General features: G+C 36.4%; 1 protein-coding gene across 13 annotated transcripts in view; it reads left to right on the top strand.

The window, feature by feature from the left end:
• The window catches only part of GPHN (gephyrin), a 627564-nt gene extending 605885 nt beyond the window's left edge, over positions 1 to 21679 (top strand). For all 13 annotated transcript variants that reach the window (XM_041759177.1, XM_041759184.1, XM_041759182.1 and 10 more), the window contains 4 exons: positions 4276 to 4340; positions 8688 to 8791; positions 19253 to 19349; positions 20681 to 21679. In XM_041759177.1, the coding sequence (XP_041615111.1) occupies positions 4276 to 4340; positions 8688 to 8791; positions 19253 to 19349; positions 20681 to 20814 (400 nt within the window). In that variant the 3' untranslated portion in view covers positions 20815 to 21679. The remainder of the gene's footprint in view (positions 1 to 4275; positions 4341 to 8687; positions 8792 to 19252; positions 19350 to 20680) is intronic.
• Positions 21680 to 22185: the final 506 nt, after the last annotated feature.

The raw sequence follows: 22185 nt of genomic DNA, 5'->3' as shown, positions 1-22185 counted from the left end.
TGGGACTTAACCAGTTGTTATGAATGAGCTATGGGAACCATCAGTAAATTCCAGAAACCTTTTTTAAATGTCAAGCCAGTCTTCCTAATCTCCCAGATTTATTGGGTACCTCTCATCAGGTCTAAGGCAAAGATCAGGCTTCACTGCCATGATTTTGCCATTTAAATATGAAGTTAAGATTAACCCTAGTCTTCTCCACAATTTGATAGAATTTAGAATTCTTATTTTTAATTAAATAATCACTTAAAATATTAATTAATTAATTAATTAATTAATTGAGAGAGAGAGAGAGCACAAGCAGGGAAATGGGCAGAGGGAGAAGGAGAAGCAAAGTACCCACTGAGCAAGAGCCCGAGTCAGGTTCAATCCCAGCACCCTGGGATCATGACCTGAGCCAAATCAAGACTTGGATACTTAAATGACTGAACCACCCAGGCACTCTTAGAATTTAGAATTCTTGGGGTCCCTGTGTGGCTCAGCAGTTTAGTGCCTGCCTTCGGCCCAGGGCATGATCCTGGAGTCCCAGGATCGAGTCCTACATCAGGCTCTCTGCATGAAGCCTGCTTCTCCCTCTGCCTTTGTCTCTGCCTCTCTCTCTCTCTCTCTCTCTGTGTGTGTGTGTGTGTGTGTGTGTGTGTGTCTCTCATGAATAAGTAAATAAATAAAATCTTTTTTTAAATAAAGGAATTTAGAATTCTTTACATTATATTTCTGTAGTCGCCCCAATATTGCTACTGCTTCCAAGTCCTTTTATTATTGAAACTGTTGGATTTGGATCATTCTCATTAAGAAATATTTTGTCATAAAGCACCTGGGTAGCTCAGACAGTTAAGCATTTGACTATTTTAGCTCAGGTAGTGATCACAGGGTCTTGGGATCAAGCCCCACATTAGGCCCCACACTCAGTGGGGAGTCTGCTTGAAATTCTCTCTCTGCCCCTACTACTGCTCTCTTTTTCTCTCTCTCTCTCTCTTTCTCTCTCTCTCTCTCAAATAAATCTTTTTCTAAAAAAAGAGTATTTTGTTTTAAGCAAATGTTATTATGCTATGAGTGCACAGGCTTTTTTTCTGTCCCTATGGGCAGTCCTAATTTGATTAGAATACAGAGGACATCCCAAAAGCATGTCAGTGTGCTTCTCACTAACCTCAAAAATTCAATCAACTATTCTTTTTGCAGTGAAAAAGAAGCCAATACTAGTTGCCCTCATCTCTAGAGGAGAATAATTGTGTGGGTTTTTTTTTAAAGATTAATTTATTTATTTTAGAGAGGGGCAGGAGGAGCAGAGGGAAAGACAGAATTAGAGGAGAATTATTTATAATATCTATTATTTAAATTACTCAGCACCTGTGATATATAATTTTGGTCTATTTTTATTTTCAGTTTATTTTTTACCTCTTCTTAAGACTCTCATCAGTTCCTAATGTTCATTCTCCTCCCTTAAAGTCATAACACTGTGTGACCTCAGTCATTGTATAAATGCTATTACATTCTAATCCCAAGAGGAGAACTGAACAATAAGTGTTGATCCAAGGAAATGGCTTTCCAGAACTTAAACAAAAGCTTCATAGTCTAGCAATAAGACATTCATGATAATAATGCATGATAAAATGTGTTGTTGTGATGGAGTCTTTTTTAAATGAGTACCTTTAGAGAAATCACAGAACCTATCTGCAAGAGGCAAAAGATTATTTAAAAATTGGCTTTAAATATAGTAGAAGGAAAGTATTACGCATTCCCTCCTCATTCTTATTATGTGTGTTAGTTTGCTTTAGTAAAACGGTTTAGAAGTTTAAATGGGCTTCCTTTACTTGGCCAGAATTTATACGTGTCTAAAGATAAGAAGAATTTAAAGTAATTGCTCCTTAATAGTAGAACAAAAAAAAGTATAAAAAGCTCAAGAACAATTTAGCTTTGCTCTTCCCACATACAGTGCATTAAGAACATAATTAACCTCTTTTATTTTAAACAGAGATACTAAAAAAAAAAGACATTTGGAGTTTGATAGTCAAGACTACTACCAATCACAATTTTTATGGGTCATCTACAGTGAACATAGATGTCATCGAGAGTGTATCTTGGAAATGATTTTCATCACGTAGTAACAGTCATTGCCAAATGACCAACTCATAAATTGATATGATAATCTAATCTAGTTTTTCTAAAATACATCAGAGTCAAGAAGTAAGCAAAAAGAGCCTTAGAGTAGCCAAAAATAGATGTTACAAAGTAGAGATACAACACTTCACAGCAGACCCACAAAGAGCCTTATCAAATTATGAGTCATGAAGTTAGAGAAATCTTGGTTCAAATCTTTGTTTCCCCACTTAGTAGCTAAGAGATTTGGATGAAATCTCTTAATCTGAGCCTCAGTTTCTTCATCTATAAAATAAGATGATAATTGTCACTTTATGGGGTTGTTGTGAGAGTTAAATGAAATAATGGATATAATGCATAGATGTTTCTTTAAAAATAGTAACTTCTATTATTATCATTCTGACAATATAACTATTGCTATTACTCTGTAGTTCCCAAACCTAAAGCCAGCTTTTTTATATTTTTTACGAGAGGGAGTAGGGGAAGGGGCAGACAGGAAGAGAGAGAGAGAGGGCAGTGGAGGGACAGAGGGAGAAGGAGAGAATCTTAAGCAGGCTCCATGGCCAGCACATAGCCCAATAAGGGGCTCAACCTCACAACCTAGAGATTATGACCTGAGCTGAAATCAAGAGTCAGCTGCTTAACTGACTGAGCCACCCAGGTGCCCTGTAAAGCCAACTGGTTGATGATAGGGTAAAAAATTTAATTTCTTTTTAGCCAGATGGTGGGGCCTACGATTAAGAGGAGACACAGAAAAAAAAACTAGGGGTGGGGGAAGAAACAGGAACTGCAGTGTGTGGTATGGAGTTATGGATTAAAACAATACATAATATACCCTGTGACCCAACATCATTGTAGTATGGCAGAGTAGAATAAGTTAATAATGTTGGGGGTGCCTGGGTGGCTCAGTCACATAAGTATCCGACTCTTGATTTTGGCTCAGGTCATGATCTCAGGGTTATGAGATCACACCCCACTTCAGGCTTATGTGCTAGGTGTAGAGCCTACTTAAGAGTCTCTCTCTCCCTCTCCCTTTATCCCTCCCCTGCCCTCCCCCAAAAAAGAAAACACTTAGTGATGGTTTTGAATCATCAAAAAAATGTTAACATTCATCATACTATTGCAAAAGGTAATGAGTAGTCCATTTTTGAAAGACCAAGCTGCAAAAATAATAAAATAAAAACAATATAGGTACTTGAAAATTTTTCAACTACGTGGAAATTTTAGCATTCCCTAAAGATTCTGTAATGCTCAAGTTTCATTAACATGATGAAGTTTTTAGCTGGAAGTTCATATAAAATGAAGTCAATCAGAAAAAAATCACTATTCTTGACAGCCTGCCGACTCCATGCCACTCAGTCAGCCCTTCCTACACCCCTCCCCCATGGTAAGGATTCATGTTAGACTCTTGAGGAAGTATTATTTGAATATATATATATGTATATGTATATATATATACATATATATATATGTATATATATATAAAATGATAGTTACAGAGAGAGAGAGAGAGAGGCAGAGACACAGGCAGAGGGAGAAGCAGGCTCCATGTACCGGGAGCCCAACGTGGGATTCGATCCTGGGTCTCCAGGATCGCGCCCTGGGCCAAAGGCAGGCACCAAGCCGCTGCACCACCCAGGGATCCCTGAAAATATTTTTAATTACTGTTGCTTTAATTTTGTTCTAGTCATGGTATTTTATTTATTTTGACATTTCAAAAAAATTGCCTTCATACGAGGCCAGTTTTTATGTTTGTTGCTGAGTATAGTTTTAAAGAGTTGAGGAATACTCATCTTAAACAACAGGCATTTATCTGATAGACATGTATTACCAGATAGTCTTCTGATAGTAAGAATGATTGTTGTAAATCTCCAGCAAAAATAATACAGAGGTGGAGAAACTCCAAGATTTGAGGTATACTTCTCTGGTGCTAGCAAGAAGGGGGGGAAAGTAAGCTGCTAACCAGGAAGTTTGGTTACTTGAAAACAGAAAATATTAAAAACCAATTAATTTAAATGTTCTTGAAACACTTCATGGTATAAAGGCTTAAAAGAATCAACAAAAAAATATTTGTATATGATAAATATTCTATGTGAAGAGCCACATAGCAAGAAAACTGGAGTACTTAATCTACTCATATGACTTAGCAATCACTAACAAATACCCTTTTTTGTTCTCTAGCCTGCCAACAACATTTGCAACTTTGGATATTGACGGTGTAAGAAAAATAATCTTTGCACTACCAGGTAAGAATAATTGAAATTGTTTCTTCTGCTTTTTCTGGAAAAATGTGATCAAAATTTTTTTGAATCCCTATCAAAGCTCTTGACTTGGAATATGAAAGATGTGGGCTCAAGACCCAACTTTACTTACCAAATGACCTTGGACAATTCATTTAACTTCTTTGAAGCCATTTCTTCATCTGTAAAATGAGGCTAAAATCTGCTTTGTAGGATTGGTATAAATGTCAAATTAGATAGTATCTTTCAAAGCATATTCCAAATGCTAAGATAATAATTGAGTGTTAGCTGTCACTAGATCTTTCTGGGGTACCTACATTTCCTTATAGAAAATTGGTCCAAGTTAGCAGTCTAATCATCTCCCATACTAGAAGTATTGTGTTCAAAGGTCCAAAGGGCCTTAAATAAACCACGCAAGAAAATGCTAGAACAAAAAAATACAAAGCTGCCTTTGGTCTTGTCAAATTTGAACTGAGATCAGGGGGTAGGAAGCAACACAGATGGAGGGACTACTAGTGCTGGTGCTTCTCAGTCAAATCCCAGCATCATCAGTCTGACCACATCACTGTCCCTACCCTTGTTCCCATGTGAGCAGAAACCCATATGTTCAGATTGTAGAAAAAGCAAAGTGGTTCCATTTATAAAGACTTTCAATTTCAATTTTTTAAAATTGATTTTTGGCTTGCAGTTAAAGCCATACTTTTAAAGTCATTACCAATCTTGATAAATTTTAAAACAGTTTAAAAATTTTGTGTATCTACTTGCTCTTTTTTTAGCTTTTAAAATTATCCTCTATCTTTAGCAGTGTCCCATACTCTATTTCTTGGCACAGATTCCTTCAGAAAATAACCTGCTTATTCCTTTCAGATCCATAAATTGGGTGGCTTTAGGATATTTATCTGCTTTTTATATTAAATAAATCTCAAAATAGAGTGTAAGGAAAGGAAGACAGGCAGAAATTTTTCAAAAGCATTTTTAAAGTTCCTATCTATAAGCATAAAAGAGATTAGATTTCAGTCCTGTAGGAAATTTTAAGAGAGAAGACATGTTAGTAAAGTAGTCCTCAAAATATCTTTAGTATAGAACTCCTTAGGGCCTTTTTTAGGGTCTTGTGTGTGTGTGTGTGTGTGTGTGTGTGTATATATATATATATATATATATACACACACACACTTATATACTCTGAAAAAAAAAAAATGTGATCCTCTTCCTGGCTTCATTTGCCTAGAAAAGACTGCTTTGTCTTCAGAAGGTATAACTTGACCTATAGACAAAGAATGTTATAGTGGGAGCCCATAAATAACTATTTTCAAATTGCTCCTTTTCACTTGAAATTTTCTCTCCCCAGCCTGAATGAACCAAAAGAGGGCAGCAACACCCCAGATGTTCAGATTGTGGAACCAGTAAAGTCGTTTCCTTTTAGAAGGATTTTAAAATTCATGATTGTATTTCTGCTTTCCTGAAGGGCATATATTTAAAGCTATTGCTAATCTTGATAACTTTTAAAGCAGTTTAAAAGATCTATGTACCTACTTGCAATTTTTTTAACTTTTAAAATTACTAAAATAACACGTTTTCTCTAAAAACAGAAAATACAGGTAAACATTAGGAAATGTCATCCATATTCCCTTCCCCCCCACACAAAATAACCACTATTTGCAATTGTTTGCAATCCATTTTTAATAGAGTAATTTTATAATGCAGTAGCATTGCAGGAATAGTATAATCATTGCTGAACAATAGCTGCTTTTTTTTTTTTTTTTGCTTTTCCAGAAAAATTGTCATCTATGTATTTTGAGACAAGTGAAAAGCAGTTAATTCTCATTAAGAGTCTGCTGTGCTGTTGGACAACTTATTTTTCTATTGAAATCATTAGTATTACTCATCACTTTTTACAACTTAAGAAAATCTATTCTGAACTACTTTTGTAGAAGAAAATTATAAAGGTATGGTTTTAGCTAATAATAAGCTAAACTAGCTACTGCCTTTTGCATTGATGATGCAAATGGCAGCACATAGCAAAGCCAAGGGAACCTAAAAACTTACTGGTTCATCCCCCACCCCCAGTGTATACATACATGCTCAATAGCACTGTATAAAAGTATTACTATTGGGCAGCCCTGGTGGCTCAGCGGTTTAGCGCCACCTTTGACCCAGGGCATGATCCTGGAGACCCAGGATCGAGTCCCACGTCGGGCTCCCTGCATGGAGCCTGCTTCTCCTTCTGCCTGTGTCTCTGCCTCTCTCTGTGTGTTTCTCATAAATAAATAATTTTTTAAAGTATTAGTATTAATAAAATTGGACTTTTAGACCCAGGAGGGATATTGAGAATCATATAGTCCAAACCTTTCATTTTGTGGAAGAGTAAAATTAGATTCAAAAAGGTTTAGGGGGGATCCCTGGGTGGCGCAGCGGTTTGGCGCCTGCCTTTGGCCCAGGGCGCGATCCTGGAGACCCGGGATCGAATCCCACGTCGGGCTCCTGGTGCATGGAGCCTGCTTCTCCCTCTGCCTGTGTCTCTGCCTCTCTCTCTCTCTCACTGTGTGCCTATCATAAATAAATAAAAATTAAAAAAAAAAAATTTAAAAAAAAAAAAAAAACAAAAACAAAAAGGTTTAGGGGATCCCTGGGTGGCTCACCCGTTTAGCACCTGCCTTTGGCCCAGGGCATGATCCTGGAGTCCTGGGATCCAGTCCCACATCGGGCTCCCTGCATGGAGCCTGCTTCTCCCTCTGCCTGTGTCTTTGCCTCTCTCTCTCTCTCTCTCTCTCTCTCTCTCTCTCCCTTTCTGTGTCTCTCGTGAATAAACAAATAAAATCCTTAAAAAAAAAAAAAAAAAGATTGGAACTTACCCTGAACAACAGGGTTGTTCAGTTTGTTTAGTTAACAATACCACACAAGAAACTAAATCTGTGATTCTCAGAGCGCTCATTTTTTTTTCATAGCCCACCTTTCCTTCCTTCAAAGTGCGTGATACACCAAGATTTCTTCTTGAAAAGTACAACTGAATTCCTTAAACTTTTCTTATAACTTTATTTTTCTAGGTTTACTTATTTATTTGAGAGAGAGAAAGAGTGGGGGGTGGGGAGGAACAAGGAAGGGGTGAGGGAGAAAGAGTCTGAAGCAGACTCCAAACTACAAGCTGAGCATGTAGCCAGACATGAGGCTCAGTCCCATAACCCCAAAATCATGACCTGAGCCAAAAGGAAGAGTTAGGCACTTAACCAGCTGTGCCACCTAGGCACCCCAACTTTTCTTAGAACTTTAAGAGACCTTCGTATTTCTGTAAGTCTGCTCAGACTGCCATCATAGGATATCACAGACTGAATGGCTTAAACAACAGAAATTTATTTTTACACAGTTCTGGAGACCGGAAGTCTAAGACTAAGATGCCAGCAAGGTTGGCTTCTGTTGAGTCTTTCTTCCTGGCTTGCAGATGGCCACCTTCTCACTGTGTCTTCACATGGCTTTTTTTTTCTGTGTACATGCACAGTGTTTCTCCCTCTTTTTATATAGACACTAGTCTCATTGGACTGGGACCTCACCCTATGACCTCAATTAACTTTGATTACCTCTTTAGAGGCCCTAGTATCTACAAATACAGTCATATTGGGTGCTAAGACTTCAACATAATGAATTTGTAAGGGACACAATTCAGTCCATAGTTCTTTGCATCTTAAATCATTTAGGTTTTGTTGTTGTTGTTTTTAAGATTTTATTTATTTATTTATTTATTTGAGACAGAGAGAGAGAGCAAGACTGGTGGGGAGGGGCAGAGGGAGAGGAAGAAGGAGACTTCCCGCTGAGCAGGGAGCCAGACATGGGGCTCCTTAACAGGACCCCAGGATCATGACCTGAGCCAAAGGCAGACACTTAACCAACTAAGCCACCCAGGCTCCTGTATTTTTTTTTTTTAATGTAAAGAAATTTCTGGGTAGAAGGGGGATTATGGATACATTTCTTTATGCTTAGCCATTTTCTAAATGTTTTTGTACTGAGCATGTATTACTGTGGCATTTTTAAACATCTTAAAAATAGCAAGTAGAATCTGCTTTAAAATTTATCAAGATTGGTAATGGCATTCAATGTATAGTTCTCAGGAAAGTGGAAATAAATGGTGTGAACAGCTCTGGGAATCAGAAGTTTCTGTATTTCTGGTAGACCCAGTGTTTACACCATAACTCTGTGGCATTTGGTTGATTGTAGCTCTATTCTGGAATCCTTTGGGATTTAGAAGAGGAAGACTAGTGGTTAGTCACTTCACTCTTTATCATGCCTGAAGGTATAGACAGTCATAATTATTTGGCAGATTTTTACATGTATACTATAAATAACTGCTTGGTTGACTTTCAGGGAATCCTGTGTCAGCCGTGGTTACCTGCAATCTCTTTGTTGTGCCTGCACTGAGAAAGATGCAGGGCATCTTGGATCCTCGGCCAACCATCATCAAAGCCAGGGTAATGTTATCTAAATGACCAGGAACCAAAACTGAAGCCTAATAACAATTAAGGATATGATTTCCCAACTGCCCAAAACAAACATCTAAAATTGTATATTAGTTTTGAGGGAAAATGTGGTTCTATTCTCCCCTTCATGATAGAAAATGGAGGGGAAAGGGTCCCTTTTATTCCCAGCCCACATTATTCCATGACTTCTAAAGTAAATCATTTTCTCTGGCTAGAACCCATATGAAAGTCGATATGTAATGATAAAATGGTAAATAGAGGGTGGGACTACCCTAAAATTTAACCTATATGGAAGGAGAAACAAGAATTCCCTTTGTTTTGTGCAAACTCACACAAGACAGCAATATATCTGCTCACTTTTTCTGGGACCTCACTGATAAATTTTAAACAGTTCAGAAAAAGACAAAGGATGAGAAGACTAGGGAATCAGAAGGAAAGGGTGACCACATTCTGTGGAAAAAGACAAATAGAGCTAAGGATAATAAAATAATAAATATATTTTATTTATTTATTTTATTTATTTAAATAAATATATTTAAAAATAATAAAATAAGCTTATAGTAAAAGTCACTTAGAAATGAGAATTCCCTTCTCCACCAACACTATTATTCAATCGATTATGTAATAAAATAAGCTTATAGTAAAAGTCACTTAGAAATGAGAATTCCCTTCTCCACCAACACTACTATTCAATCGATTATGTAACACACTTTCTGTATAACTAATCAACAATTTTCTTGGCAATATAACCTACAGTATCAAACCATTGCTTTTTTTAAAAAAAAAGTTTGAGATACAACTGATACATAAAAATTTGCACTTATTTAATGTGAACATTCTGATGAAATTGGATATATGCATATGCCCACATCATCATCACAGTCAAAGTACTAAATATATCCAATACCTCCATAAATTTCCCTTTGTTCTTTCATGGTTTTGTTTGTTTTTTATGTATTTGATTTGTAGTACAAACATTTAACCTGGGAACTGTCCTCTTAAAGTATTTTAAAAGGGGAGCACTATGTTGTCAATTATAGGTACTATGTTGCAGAATGGATCTCTAAAACTCATTCACCTTCCATAAGAGAAAATGTATACCCATTGACAGCGACTCCTCATTGCCCTCTCCCCTCAGCCTCTGACAGTCACCATTCTATATTCTGTGTTTCTGTGACTATTTTAGATACCTCATGTAAGTAGAATCATGCTGTATTTATCCTTCTGTGACTGGTTTATTTCACTTAGCATAATGTACTCTAGGTTTATCCATGTTGCCACAAAGGGTAGGATATCTTTCTTTTTTAAAGCTGAATAGGAAAAAAAAACAAAAAAAAAAAAAAAAAAACAAAACAAAAAAATAAATAAATAAATAAATAAAGCTGAATAGGGTGCGATCCCTGGGTGGCGCAGCGGTTTAGCGCCTGCCTTTGGCCCAGGGCGCGATCCTGGAGACCCGGGATCAAATCCCACGTCGGGCTCCCGGTGCATGGAGCCTGCTTCTCCCTCTGCTTATGTCTCTGCCTCTCTCTCTCTCTCTCTCTCTCTGTGACTATCATAAATAAATTTTAAAAAATTAAAAAAAAAAAAAAAAGCTGAATAGGGATCCCTGGGTGGCTCAGTGGTTTAGCCCCTGCCTTAGGCCCAGAGCAAGATCCTGGAGTCCCGGGATCGAGTCCCACATTGGACTCCCTGCATGGAGCCTGCTTCTCCCTCTGCCTGTGTCTCTGCCTCTCTCTCTCTCTCTCTGTGTCTCTCACGAATAAATGAAATCTTTAAAAAAGTAAATAAATAAATAAATAAATAATAAATAAATAAATAAATAAATAAATAAATAAAGCTGAATAATATTCCTTTGTATGAATATAGCACATTCTCCTCCATTCATCTGTCAATGAACATTTGAGTTGTTTACATATCTTGGCTATCGTGAATAATGGTACACTAAACATGGGGTACAGATATCTCTTTCAGATCCTGATTTCAGTTCTCTAGGATATATACCCAGAAGTAGAATTGCTCAACCATATGTTTTCTTTTTAATTTGAGGGGAAACCTTATACTGTTTCCGCTAAGCATTAGTGGCTGAACTGTTCTAAATTCCTACCAACCTTATATAAGTATTTCAGATTCTCTACTTCCTCACAATACTTATCTTTTGTGTTGTGATATTTTGTTTGTTTGTTTGTTTGTTTGTTGTTTGGTAATGGCCATCCTAACAGTTGTGAGATGGTATCTCATTGTGGTTTTGATCTGCATCTCTCTAAGATTAGTGATGTTGAGCTCTTTCATATACCTAGTGGCCATTCATTTATCTTCTTTAGAGAAATGTCTATTCAACTCCTTTGCCCATTTTTAAATCAGGTTGTCTTTTTGCTGTTGCATTGAAGAAATTCTTATGTATTTTGCACATTAACCACTTATCAGATAGTTTGACATATTTTCTTCTATTCCGTAGTTTCCCTTTTCACACTGTTGTTTCCATTGCTATGCAGAAACTTTTTAGCTTGATGTAGTACCACTTGTCTGTTTTTTATTTTGTTGCTTATGCTTTTGGTGTCAAATCTAAGAAATCATTGCCAAGACCAATATCAAAAAAATTTTCCATATATTTTCTTCTAGTTTTACTTTTCAGGTTTTACATGTAAGTCCTTAAACCGTTTTGAATTGATTTTTGTATATTGTTTTAAAGAAAGGAGTTCCAATTTAATCTTTTGCATGTATATATCCAGTTTTTTCAAATACCTAAACTGACTTTTCAAGAGCTTTGAAATAAATTCAGATATGACAGAATGCTATGATTAATTGACAAGAAGAACACAAAGCATAGAAGAAGAGGAGGAGGAGGAAGAAGAAGAAGGAGGAGGAGGAGGAGGAGGAGGAAGAAGAAGAAGAAGAAGAAGAAGAAGAAGAAGAAGAAGAAGAAGAAGAAGAAGAAATATTAATAAAATATTGTGAGAATATATAGGATAAAACATTAAGAAAATCTAGGCTTCAAATACTTTTAACATTGACCTTTTAAATACTGAGATTTTGTAGACAAGTATATGAAGAGGTATCCTCCTTTTCTTTAAAGGTTAACAAAAGTTCAACTAGATATTTCTGAAAACAAATTATTTGAGTTTTTCTCCAATAATCACAGCAGTGGTCTTATTTTAAATTTAATGGAAAAAGAAAAAAGCTATTAATGAACAAAAAGTATTCACATCAAATCAGAAGGTCAAAGTTATAAAGCTCAGACATCTAAATCAGTAATATGAATTTGCTCACTATTTTCACATTTGCTAAATTTAGGAAATAAGAAAAGTCCACATTGTTATAAGAGAAAAAGGATTTCTCTTTGACTTTGCAAAGTTCTTATGAATCTTTTCATTTATTTCTCATTTTAACATTCACCATCTCTTATTTAAAACTGACATTGTGGTAGCTATCCTTACTGACAACAATGATTACAGAGGTCCTTGGTACATTGTTCACACTGCTGTTCATTCTTCTCAACTCATGGACTTGAGAATTGGTCCAAGAATCCTTTCTCCCACAGAGCAGTGTCCCTGGGACCGTTAGAATGGGTCATTGGTGTACTTGGCTGTTCTCTTCTGTTTTTAGCTCCTAAAATCCTCTCCACACCTTTCCTGATATAACCACCACTTTTCATGAGAGACACAGAGACACAGGCAGAGACAGAAGCAGGCTCCATGTAGGGAGCCCAATGTGGGACTCGATCCTGGGACTCCAGGATCACGCCCTGGGCCAAAGGCAGGTGCTCAACCACTGAGCCACCCAGGCATCCCGACAACTTTTAGAACATAACTTTATTTACTTTCTTTGAAACATGATAAGCCTATTGTCTCTATTTTTTGACCAGCCAATATGCAGCTTAGAGACACCACTTATTACTGTTCTCCAAATGGTTGCTATAATCACAGCCTCTTCCAATCGTTACTGCTTTCAGGAAGTGAGGTAGTTGTTAAATACTGATGTCAGTAACTCACAGTGCTGGATCCAATACAGCTGTCCTATGGTCAGGGCAATGCTGCATTATTTTAAAAGGTCAGCACAAAAAATGTCATCCTCTTATATCAATGTGTTCTGACAAACATCAGTTTAGAATAAACACTTGCCCTATGTCCTTGATCAGTTATGGTTGAAGAGTAAATACTCCTGATTTCCAGTAAACAATCAGAAACATAATCTTAATTTTTCGAATTATTAACCTAATGTTTCTACCAAAGAATATCCTTTTGTGTTTCCGTAATCTGTTTCCTTGATATCCCATCAAAGTGCCCTATACTGCCCTTGTTACCAACTTTTTTCTCTAGAGACGTACCTGAGATAACTTATTTTAGTATTAACAGCTCACCTCAGGCAGTGATTAAGAGAAGGGAAAGGGAAAATATTTTCATCTCCCATAGGACCAAGTCCTGGGAGAATATGGGCATGTTGAACTCTACTGGGCTATTCTAATTTGTCCATCTTACCTCTTCTCTTGAGCATTACTGTCTTTATGCTACGAGAAGTTGGTGAATGCTTTCTGTCTGATGTCATAAACAGTAAAATACAAAGCATTTTAACAAAATGCTTATTTTGTTCAAAAACTGCTAAGGTATTTACTACTGTAAAGAGAAATATGATTTTTTATTGTGACAAGATCAGTCATTGATCATCAAAAGATATTATTGGATGCCTATTATATGAGAATATCATGGCCTGTGAATTAAAAAACAGATACTGAAAATTATAGAACTGTCCATGATTTATAAAAAATCTGAATCAGTTTTAACTCATTAGGAAATGAAAAATATGACTAAGTTATAAAATTTTTGGAAAAGTTAATTTGAAATTGATCCATATACCATGTGCAAAGATTTTAAAGTTACATGATAAATTTTAGACACATGACTTACAAAATAAATAAATTCAAGGATCTCTCTGGTAGACTAATGAAATCAGTGCCTCATAACTTCATAGAACTTATCAAATAAGTTAGTGTAAAAATGCAGTAACCACTCCTTGGAAGCTTGACCAGACTGGAGCAAAGTCAAGGCCCCCAAGACCAACCAGGGCCTTGAGCATGTTTTCTTGGGCTGCCACCCAAATAGAATTCCCTTTGGTCATCTGTTTTCTTAACTCTTCTCCAGTCTGTATAGTCCTGAGTCCCAGCCTATTCCCCTGAATCTTCTGGAGCTTTCACTTTTTTCACATTACCACCATCAAACCTTCCAAAGACATTCCGGTCTTTGGCAGGTGTCTCATAGTCTACCTTCTACCTCACCTCTTACTGTCAGTTGCTTTATTTCCACAATTCTCAATACCTTTATTTCTACTTAAGCAATTCAACATGTACATCCTTTTTCAATACCGTGAAGTACTCTGTCTCAAAATCACCAACTCTGGTATACAGTTTAGGAACAATGGCAAGTTACCTATCCATAGATATTAAAGGGTGTAGGCACTCTTTTTACCCCTCTCCTTTTCCTCAGTCCTTAAGCCCCTCTGGCCTTTTCACTTTCTTCATTCAACCTAAATCCTGTGGTGTAGCATGTCACTTTTTTTTTCCTCTTCCTTCCACAATAGCCCACTTTAAAAAAATCCACAAACTTGGATCAGACCTCCCTTCTTTATCCTTCACTTTTATTCCTAGCTACAACTAAAGAAGAGTCTACAGGTGTTCATGTTATCACTTCCAATTTATAAACCTCAGCAGGGGCTTAGATTCCCCTTGTAATCCCCCTATATCCCATGGATCAGTATCTTCCATTCCTTACTACAGCCTTCCAAATCTTCACCATTCTCCTAAAACTGCCTCCATCATCCATATCCTCTGACTTTTATAACCAAATAAATCTGGTTTGAATGATGGCTCCAACATTTACTTGATTATAACCCTTGACATATTTAACAGTTTACCTACTTCTAATCTTGCATCCTCTTAAACCCCTATTCTGTCTAGCTCTAATCATGTAAGCATCTCCAACTAAAATGCTTCCATCTTTCCATGACCCCAGGGTTAAATCCAAACTGCTCACGTGAACATAGGAAGCCCTTCATCCCCAAGGCTTTTTTTCCACTCTAGCTTCATCTGTGTCTCATCCTGTACTCTCACCATTTTAAACTATTTACTGCTTTTAGAATGGATGTAAGATCTCCTGCCTCTGACTGTGAATTTTACCGCCTTCCTAGAAGGTTGGAAAAAATCCTTTCCACAATCTCCTTTCTCAACTTTCAAGATTCCTTAGTCATAAGACTCAGATATTGCATCTCGTATGAAACTTTTCTCAATGTCCCTAAGAAGAGTTGATTACTTAACTTCTTTATACTCTTTTAATGTCATATTAACAGCTGAGGGATAATATGACTGCATTGTATTTGCAATTAATTTTTTACTCTGAGAATTCTTTAAGATCATTTCTCTATAAGATGGGGAGAACAAAAAAGAACAAAATAGTCTTTCCTTTTTTTATATATATATATAATTTATGATAGTCACAGAGAGAGAGAGAGAGAGAGAGAGAGGCAGAAACACAGGCAGAGGGAGAAGCAGGCTCCATGCACCGGGAGCCCGATGTGGGATTCGATCCCGGGTCTCCAGGATCGCGCCCTGGGCCAAAGGCAGGCGCCGAACCGCTGCGCCACCCAGGGATCCCCTCTTTCCTTTTTTAATTAAGAAATTTTATTTTTTAGATTCACTAGAAAATTAAATGGAAGGTACAGAGAGTTCCCATATACCCCGTCTTCACACATGCACAGCCTCTCCCACTATTGAAGTCTGTACCAAAGTGGTACATTTGTTTCAACTGATGAACCTACACTGACACATCATTACCACCCAGGGTTACCAAGGGTTCCCTCTTGGTGTTGTATATTCTGAGGGTCTTGACAAATGTATAATTACATATATCTACCATTGTCATGTCATACAGAGTAGTTTCATTGCCCTAAAAACTTTCTGTACCCTACCTATTCATCCCTCCTTCCTGCTAACCCTGAATCCTTTTTACTGTCTCCATAGTTTTGTCTTTTCCAGAGTAATGTGGCCTTTTCAGATTGACTCCTTTCACTTAGCAATATGCATTTAAGTTCCCTCCATATCTTTTAATATATTCATAGCTTATTTTTCCTAGTGCTAAATAATATCCATCCACCTACTGAAGGACATCTTGATCACTTCCGAGTTTTGACAATTATGGATAAAGCTGCTACAAACTGATGTGCAGGTTTTTATGTGGACATAAATTTTCTGTTTAGTTGAGTAAATAGCAAGGAGCATGATTGCTAAATTGTATGGGAAAAGTATTTTAATCTGGTAAGAAACTGCCAAACAGTCTTCCAAAGTGACTGTACCATTTTGCATTCCCACCAGGGATGAATAAGAGTTCTCATTCCTCCATATTCTTACCAGGATTTGATGTGGCCAGAGTTTTGCATTGTAGCCTTTGGAGGGGTGTGTGCAATGATAATCTCATTGTTTTTGTTTACAATTCCCTAATGACATATAATATGAATATCTTTTAATATGCTTCCTCACCATCTGTATATCTTCTTTAATGAATTATCTGTTTAGGTCTTTTGCCCATTTTTTTAAAAAGATTTATTTATTTGAGAGAGCATGAACAGGAGGGGCAGAGGGAGAGAGAAAGAGAATCTCAAGCAGACTCCTCACTGAGCAGAGCCCAATGCAGGGCTTGACCTTACAATCCTGAGATCATAACCTGAGCTGAAATTGAAAGTTAGTTGCTTAACCAACTGAGCCACCGAGGTGCCCCTTGCCCATTTTTTAATCCAGTTGTTTCTTATTGAGTTTTAAGAATTTTTTGTATATTTTATTTGTTGTTGTTTCTTTAAGATTTTATTTATTTATTCATGAGAGATACAGAGAGAAGGGCAGAGACATAGAAGGAGAAGCAGGCTCCATGCAGGGAGCCCGATGTGGGACTCGATCCTGGGACTTCAGGATCACATCCTGTGCCAAAGGCAGATGCTCAACCACTGAGCCACCCAGGCATCCCCCTTTTGGGTAACAGGCCTCCATTAGATGTCTTTTACAAATATTTTCTCCCAGTTTGTGGCTTATCTTCTCATTCTGTTGACTTTTTTTTTTAAGATTTTCTTTATTTATTCATGAGCGACAGAGAGACAGAGACATAGGCAGAAGGAGGAGCAGGCTCCCTGCAGGAAGCCGGATGTGGGATTCAGTCCCAGGATCACAGGATCACGCCCTGAGCCAAAGGCAGGTACTCAACCGCTGAGCCATCCAGGCATCCCTCTGTTGACTTTTTTTTTCAGTTTTCTCCCTTAGACATTTACATATAGAACATACAATATAACACTATACCTATGTGGTATACAGTTTTATCTCTTGAATGACTACAGCATGTCAGAAAAATATTCAAAAGGAAACAGAGGAAACAGTCCGAGTCCATAGCCCACTTCAATTTTGAATGAATAGAAAGTCATTGAAGTGAAAAACCAACTTTTTCACCAAAAAAAAGGTCTGTGTTTACTCATCATACATCATTCTTATAAGCATCAACATTCATAGTAAATAAGTGATTTCTTAAGCTAAGTGATATAGTATGCCAGAATTATAATGTCAGTACAACTAAATAATAAAGTATTCTGCATTTTAGTAAAATGCCATAAAAATCTAGTCAGTTTCATCTCTTGCTGCAACTGATTATTGTTTCTTAAATTACCATAAATATCTTCCTTTAAAACAAACAACACTATTTTGTAGATAAACAAACAGGTTTAGGAAAGCAAAATATCTTGTTAATCCAGCACACCCGTTAGCAGCACAATTGGGAGTAGAACCTGGATGTCAGATATCATCCTATTCTAATTTGTTCTGCCATTCTACTAAGAGCCAATCAGTGCCATTGTCAGGGAAAAAAAACCTGCTTAAACACTTAGCAAATAACACAGCATGGGAATGGCCTTGTAGTCTCATTTTGGAGAACACCCATACACAGAGGGATTGAAAGAGAGACAGTTTTGCCATCAAGTAAGCACATAATAATTTAGGAATAATGGGAAGTTACCCCTCAGTAGATATGAAATAGAGTATAAACATAAACAATATCAAGTGAAAGAGGTATGATTTAATCAAGAAAAATGGAATTGAATTTTATTCTGGATTCCAGAGGAAAAGCAGGGATGTCAGAGTGAAAAATTAGAATGTTTAAGAACAGAGTGGCTAGAATGGATTGGAGATAGACTTACTTGAATCAAAAGGTCTAGGATCTTGGGACTCCTGGGTGGCTCAGTGGTTGAGCGTCTGCCTTTGGCTCAGGGCGTGATCCTCGGGTGCTGGTATGGAGTCCTACATCAGACTCCCCACAGGGAACCTGCGTCTCCCTCTGCCTAGGTCTCCGCCTCTTTCTGTGCGTCTCTCATGAATAAATAAATAAATAAATAAATAAATAAATAAAATATTTTTTAAAAATTTCTAGGATCTTCAAGTTGTAATTGTATTAGCATAAATAATCCTTTTTTAGTTGGATAAAGGGTTTGGGACCATTTTAAGGTAGAGTAACTCAAATGATTATTGTGCTATGTAAAATGAACAAGTCTTATTCAATAACATTGAACTAATCTTTGATGGGCTATAGTACATAATTATATGCAATATAAAGTTGTTCAGTTGTTGTGGAATACCAACACATTATCACTCTAATTTTTCAGATTTCAGGATGATTTAATGAAATAGATTTTTGTTAACGACTCTAGGTTAAAGGTTGATTAATCATTCTATATTGTGTATGTAAACTGAATTTGCTATATTAGAAAGGATTTTATACTTATTGGAAAGATATAAAATATGCCAGTAAAGACTCATTCAGAGGAATTCTTTTAGTACCAGTGATGTGGCTAAACAAAAATGGTAATACTTTTAGTAGAGACTACTTTTATTTGCCTTAATCAAGATTGTATATCAGTATTGGGACACTAGGGGAATATTCAAGAGAAAAGAAAGTAAGTAACTCTTTTGTATTAAAGGTAGGCTTATGAATGGGTAGCAGAAGAGTGTCTCAGTAAATGTTGGATGGACAGACAGATTGACACACATATAAATGGATATTGAGCTTATTTGTTTGTTTAGGTCTATTTCTTTTATTTTCAGTGTTAAAATGCCTACTTTGATTTCTCAATTCATAGGTCAAAGGTATCTGTACTATCAACTCATAAAATTACACTTCAAAAATAGACCTTATTGTTTTCATCTGCCCTTTTCATGACTACGAATCCCAACTTCTTAGCCTTCTTTTCTCTTTTCACCAGAGTAACCCAACCTCTGTACTTCCTGTATTAGAAACATAAGATGGCAGTGGTGGAAACAGCAGAATGCCAGGATATTTTCCACATCCACTTTATTCTTTGCACAACTTTCACCCCTATAGTTTTAATAGATGATTGGGTGATCAACTTTGTTTTCATTTACTCTATATTCTATAGTTATCATGTGACGTAAAACTGGATCCTCGCCCAGAATACCATCGGTGTATATTGACTTGGCATCACCAAGAACCACTGCCTTGGGCACAGAGTACAGGTTAGTCAGTCATTCATACCTGTGGGTATTTCTATACATGTATTCTGGTAAAGCACAAAACTCATGTATAACCTCCTTCCTAGTTTTGTAATTGTTGTACATTGTCCTTTTTGAAAGATTAATGAGTTCAGTTATTTCCAAACAGTACAGCATAAGAAGAAAATAAGAGTAAAAACAAAATTTTTAATAAAGGTTTATTTATACCATGGAACCATATTTTCTAGATAAACTTTTGAAATACAATTCTAGAATCATGGAAGATTTTTATTTATTTGTTCAACCTCGAAATCCTGAGTATAGTTTTGATTGTAGAAAAAGGAGGGTACTATGTTCTGCCACCCTGAAATATGACATTAAAACTCAATTATAATGTGATTCTCTGTAGCCTCCACCATACCTTAGATATTAGTAAAGTTTAAGGACTAAGAAATCAAATTGATAACTTAAGAGTTCTTTGACTTTAAACTAGGTGAAGTCTAGTTACCTCTTCCAAACTTTAAACTTTTATCCCCAAGTATCTTAGCCATATTTACCTACTTTTTGATTTAGCTCCAGAAAACCTGTATCAGTTTTCAAACAAAGGTCCTATCAAGTACACACATCAGTTAGCATAGTGACTAAGGACGTAGGCAATGATTCCTCTAGACTTGCATTCAAATTGGCCACCAACTAGTTAATAGGACTGTAGGCAAGTTACTTAACCTCTTTTGAATCTTATATAAATCAAATAAGATAGTTAAGGGAACTACTTGCTGTGCTGTCTGGCACTTAGTAAACACTAAAGAAATGATTGTTGTCTTTTTAAAAATAAGTTTGACAATCCTCTCTTTTCAGACATACATAACATTTTAGCCTGAACTGAGAAATTCTGTGGCATTTTGCATGATGCTATAAAATCATATTTTATTCTTTTAAGGAATAATTCCCAATGTTTATTTTTATTATTAGCTTAATATGCATACATTCATTACTCTGTTGTCACAGCTTATATATATTAATATTTTTAAAGCAGTTTAACTTCTTACAGATGATATTTATGTTTGTCCCCAATTTTTCCCCCTGCTGAGAAAACAGAATAAAACAAAACAAAAACAATAAATAAATAAATAAATAAAGGAAGGAAGGAAGGAAGGAAGGAAGGAAGGAAGGAAGGATATTTAAAATAGGATACAGTAGCAAGGCTACCTGGAAAAAGGACTGGGAAGCTTGATCTTCTCTCTTCCCCTTGAAGCCTCTGTTTCTGTTCATTGGTGTTTATTTTGAAAAAAACTGCAAGGGCTCCAGATGTATGCCCTGTGATGTTGCTGCTGTAATGAGGTATTTCTTTCTAGGTAACCAGATGAGCAGCCGTCTGATGAGCATGCGCAGTGCCAACGGATTGTTGATGCTACCTCCAAAGACAGAGCAGTATGTGGAGCTCCATAAGGGCGAGGTGGTGGATGTCATGGTCATTGGACGGCTATGATGGTCACCAGAGAGAGAAAGCTTCGATGCATGTCCACATATCATTGACTGTATCCTGTAATATGCAACGGCACAGCTAGTTTTTCTGATTTGGATAAAAGTTGATCTGTATAGTCAACATCTTGAACTATATTTCAAAAGAATTTAAATACCTTTTAAAGAAAACACATCTAAAAATAAATCTTAACAGACAACTCTATTCTGATTATATCAAAGCAAATTTTTCCTTTCTTGCAAATTGCTTTGTGTGTTCAATGCTAGGTCTGATAGCGATAGCTTTTAGTAGACAGCAGTAGGTGCCTGCAGAACTTGTGTTTTTCTCATCTTTAAAATACAACTAATTATGCTCTTAATCAAGGCTGTCTGCTTATTTATACTAGCGTAGGCAACACTTAAATTTCCCTTCTTAGTATGCTTCATAACCGCTTTTCAGAGAGCTTTTGCTTGTTCTTTATCATGTATCTCGTGTTTATGTGCACAGTGCCAATTGAAGAGTGACTGGGTGGAGACCCTGCCTTGCCTCAGGGAGAACCCTCCCCTGCAGAGTGTCAGGCACCTCACCCCAGTAGCCTCAAGGCACAGTACTCTTGGGCAGTAACTGGATACGTTTTATTTGAATAAACAAACTGGGGGAAAAAATGCTTCCTTAAGTGCTGACAGCCTTTTTAACCAACACATTTAAAATTGTACAGAACAAAAAATAAAATCAAAGACTGATCTTGTACAGATATTAGTGTTACCAGCATTCACGTGGAAATCAAGAGCAAAGAAAAAATAATGTTAAACAACTCTGTACCATAACATTTTCTGTAATGATACTGAAACTTAATGAATAAAAAAAAAAATCCTTGATCATTATTTAAAAATCTATTGTATTGGTCTTGTTATTAAAAAAGAGAAGATTGTCATGCCATTCTGGTGGGGTTCTGCTTGGATAAAAGGAATAGTTAAGATGATGTGGCAAGGGTAAGTGGTATAAAGGTGATTGAAACTGTGGCATAATATATCTCTGTATTTTACTATAGTGTTATAGTCTACAGCATTGTGAAAATCAAAATTAGAAAATACTAGAGAACCTACAGTTGGTCTGGTCTTTCCAGTCATAGCAAAAGAATAGCAAGCAAATTTAGAGAGAAGAAACTTGATATGGAGGAAAAAACTAATTTCTTCTTATAAATGAATAAAAACAAATTTCAAAAATCTACAGTTCTTTGGAATAAAGAAAAAGAATAAGTAATGAAGCAGGGAATTGCTGATGAGTAATTGGAAATTTTTGTATATGTTAGGAAGGAAGAAAGAAATGGGAAAGATCTGTACTACCCATAGAAAATATATGAACAAAATAAACTCTCCATGTGGCTCCAATAATAAA

This window comes from Vulpes lagopus, chromosome 6 (assembly GCF_018345385.1).
Source record: "Vulpes lagopus strain Blue_001 chromosome 6, ASM1834538v1, whole genome shotgun sequence".
Classification (NCBI taxonomy): domain Eukaryota; kingdom Metazoa; phylum Chordata; class Mammalia; order Carnivora; family Canidae; genus Vulpes; species Vulpes lagopus.
This window is presented reverse-complemented; position numbering and strand designations above follow the sequence as displayed.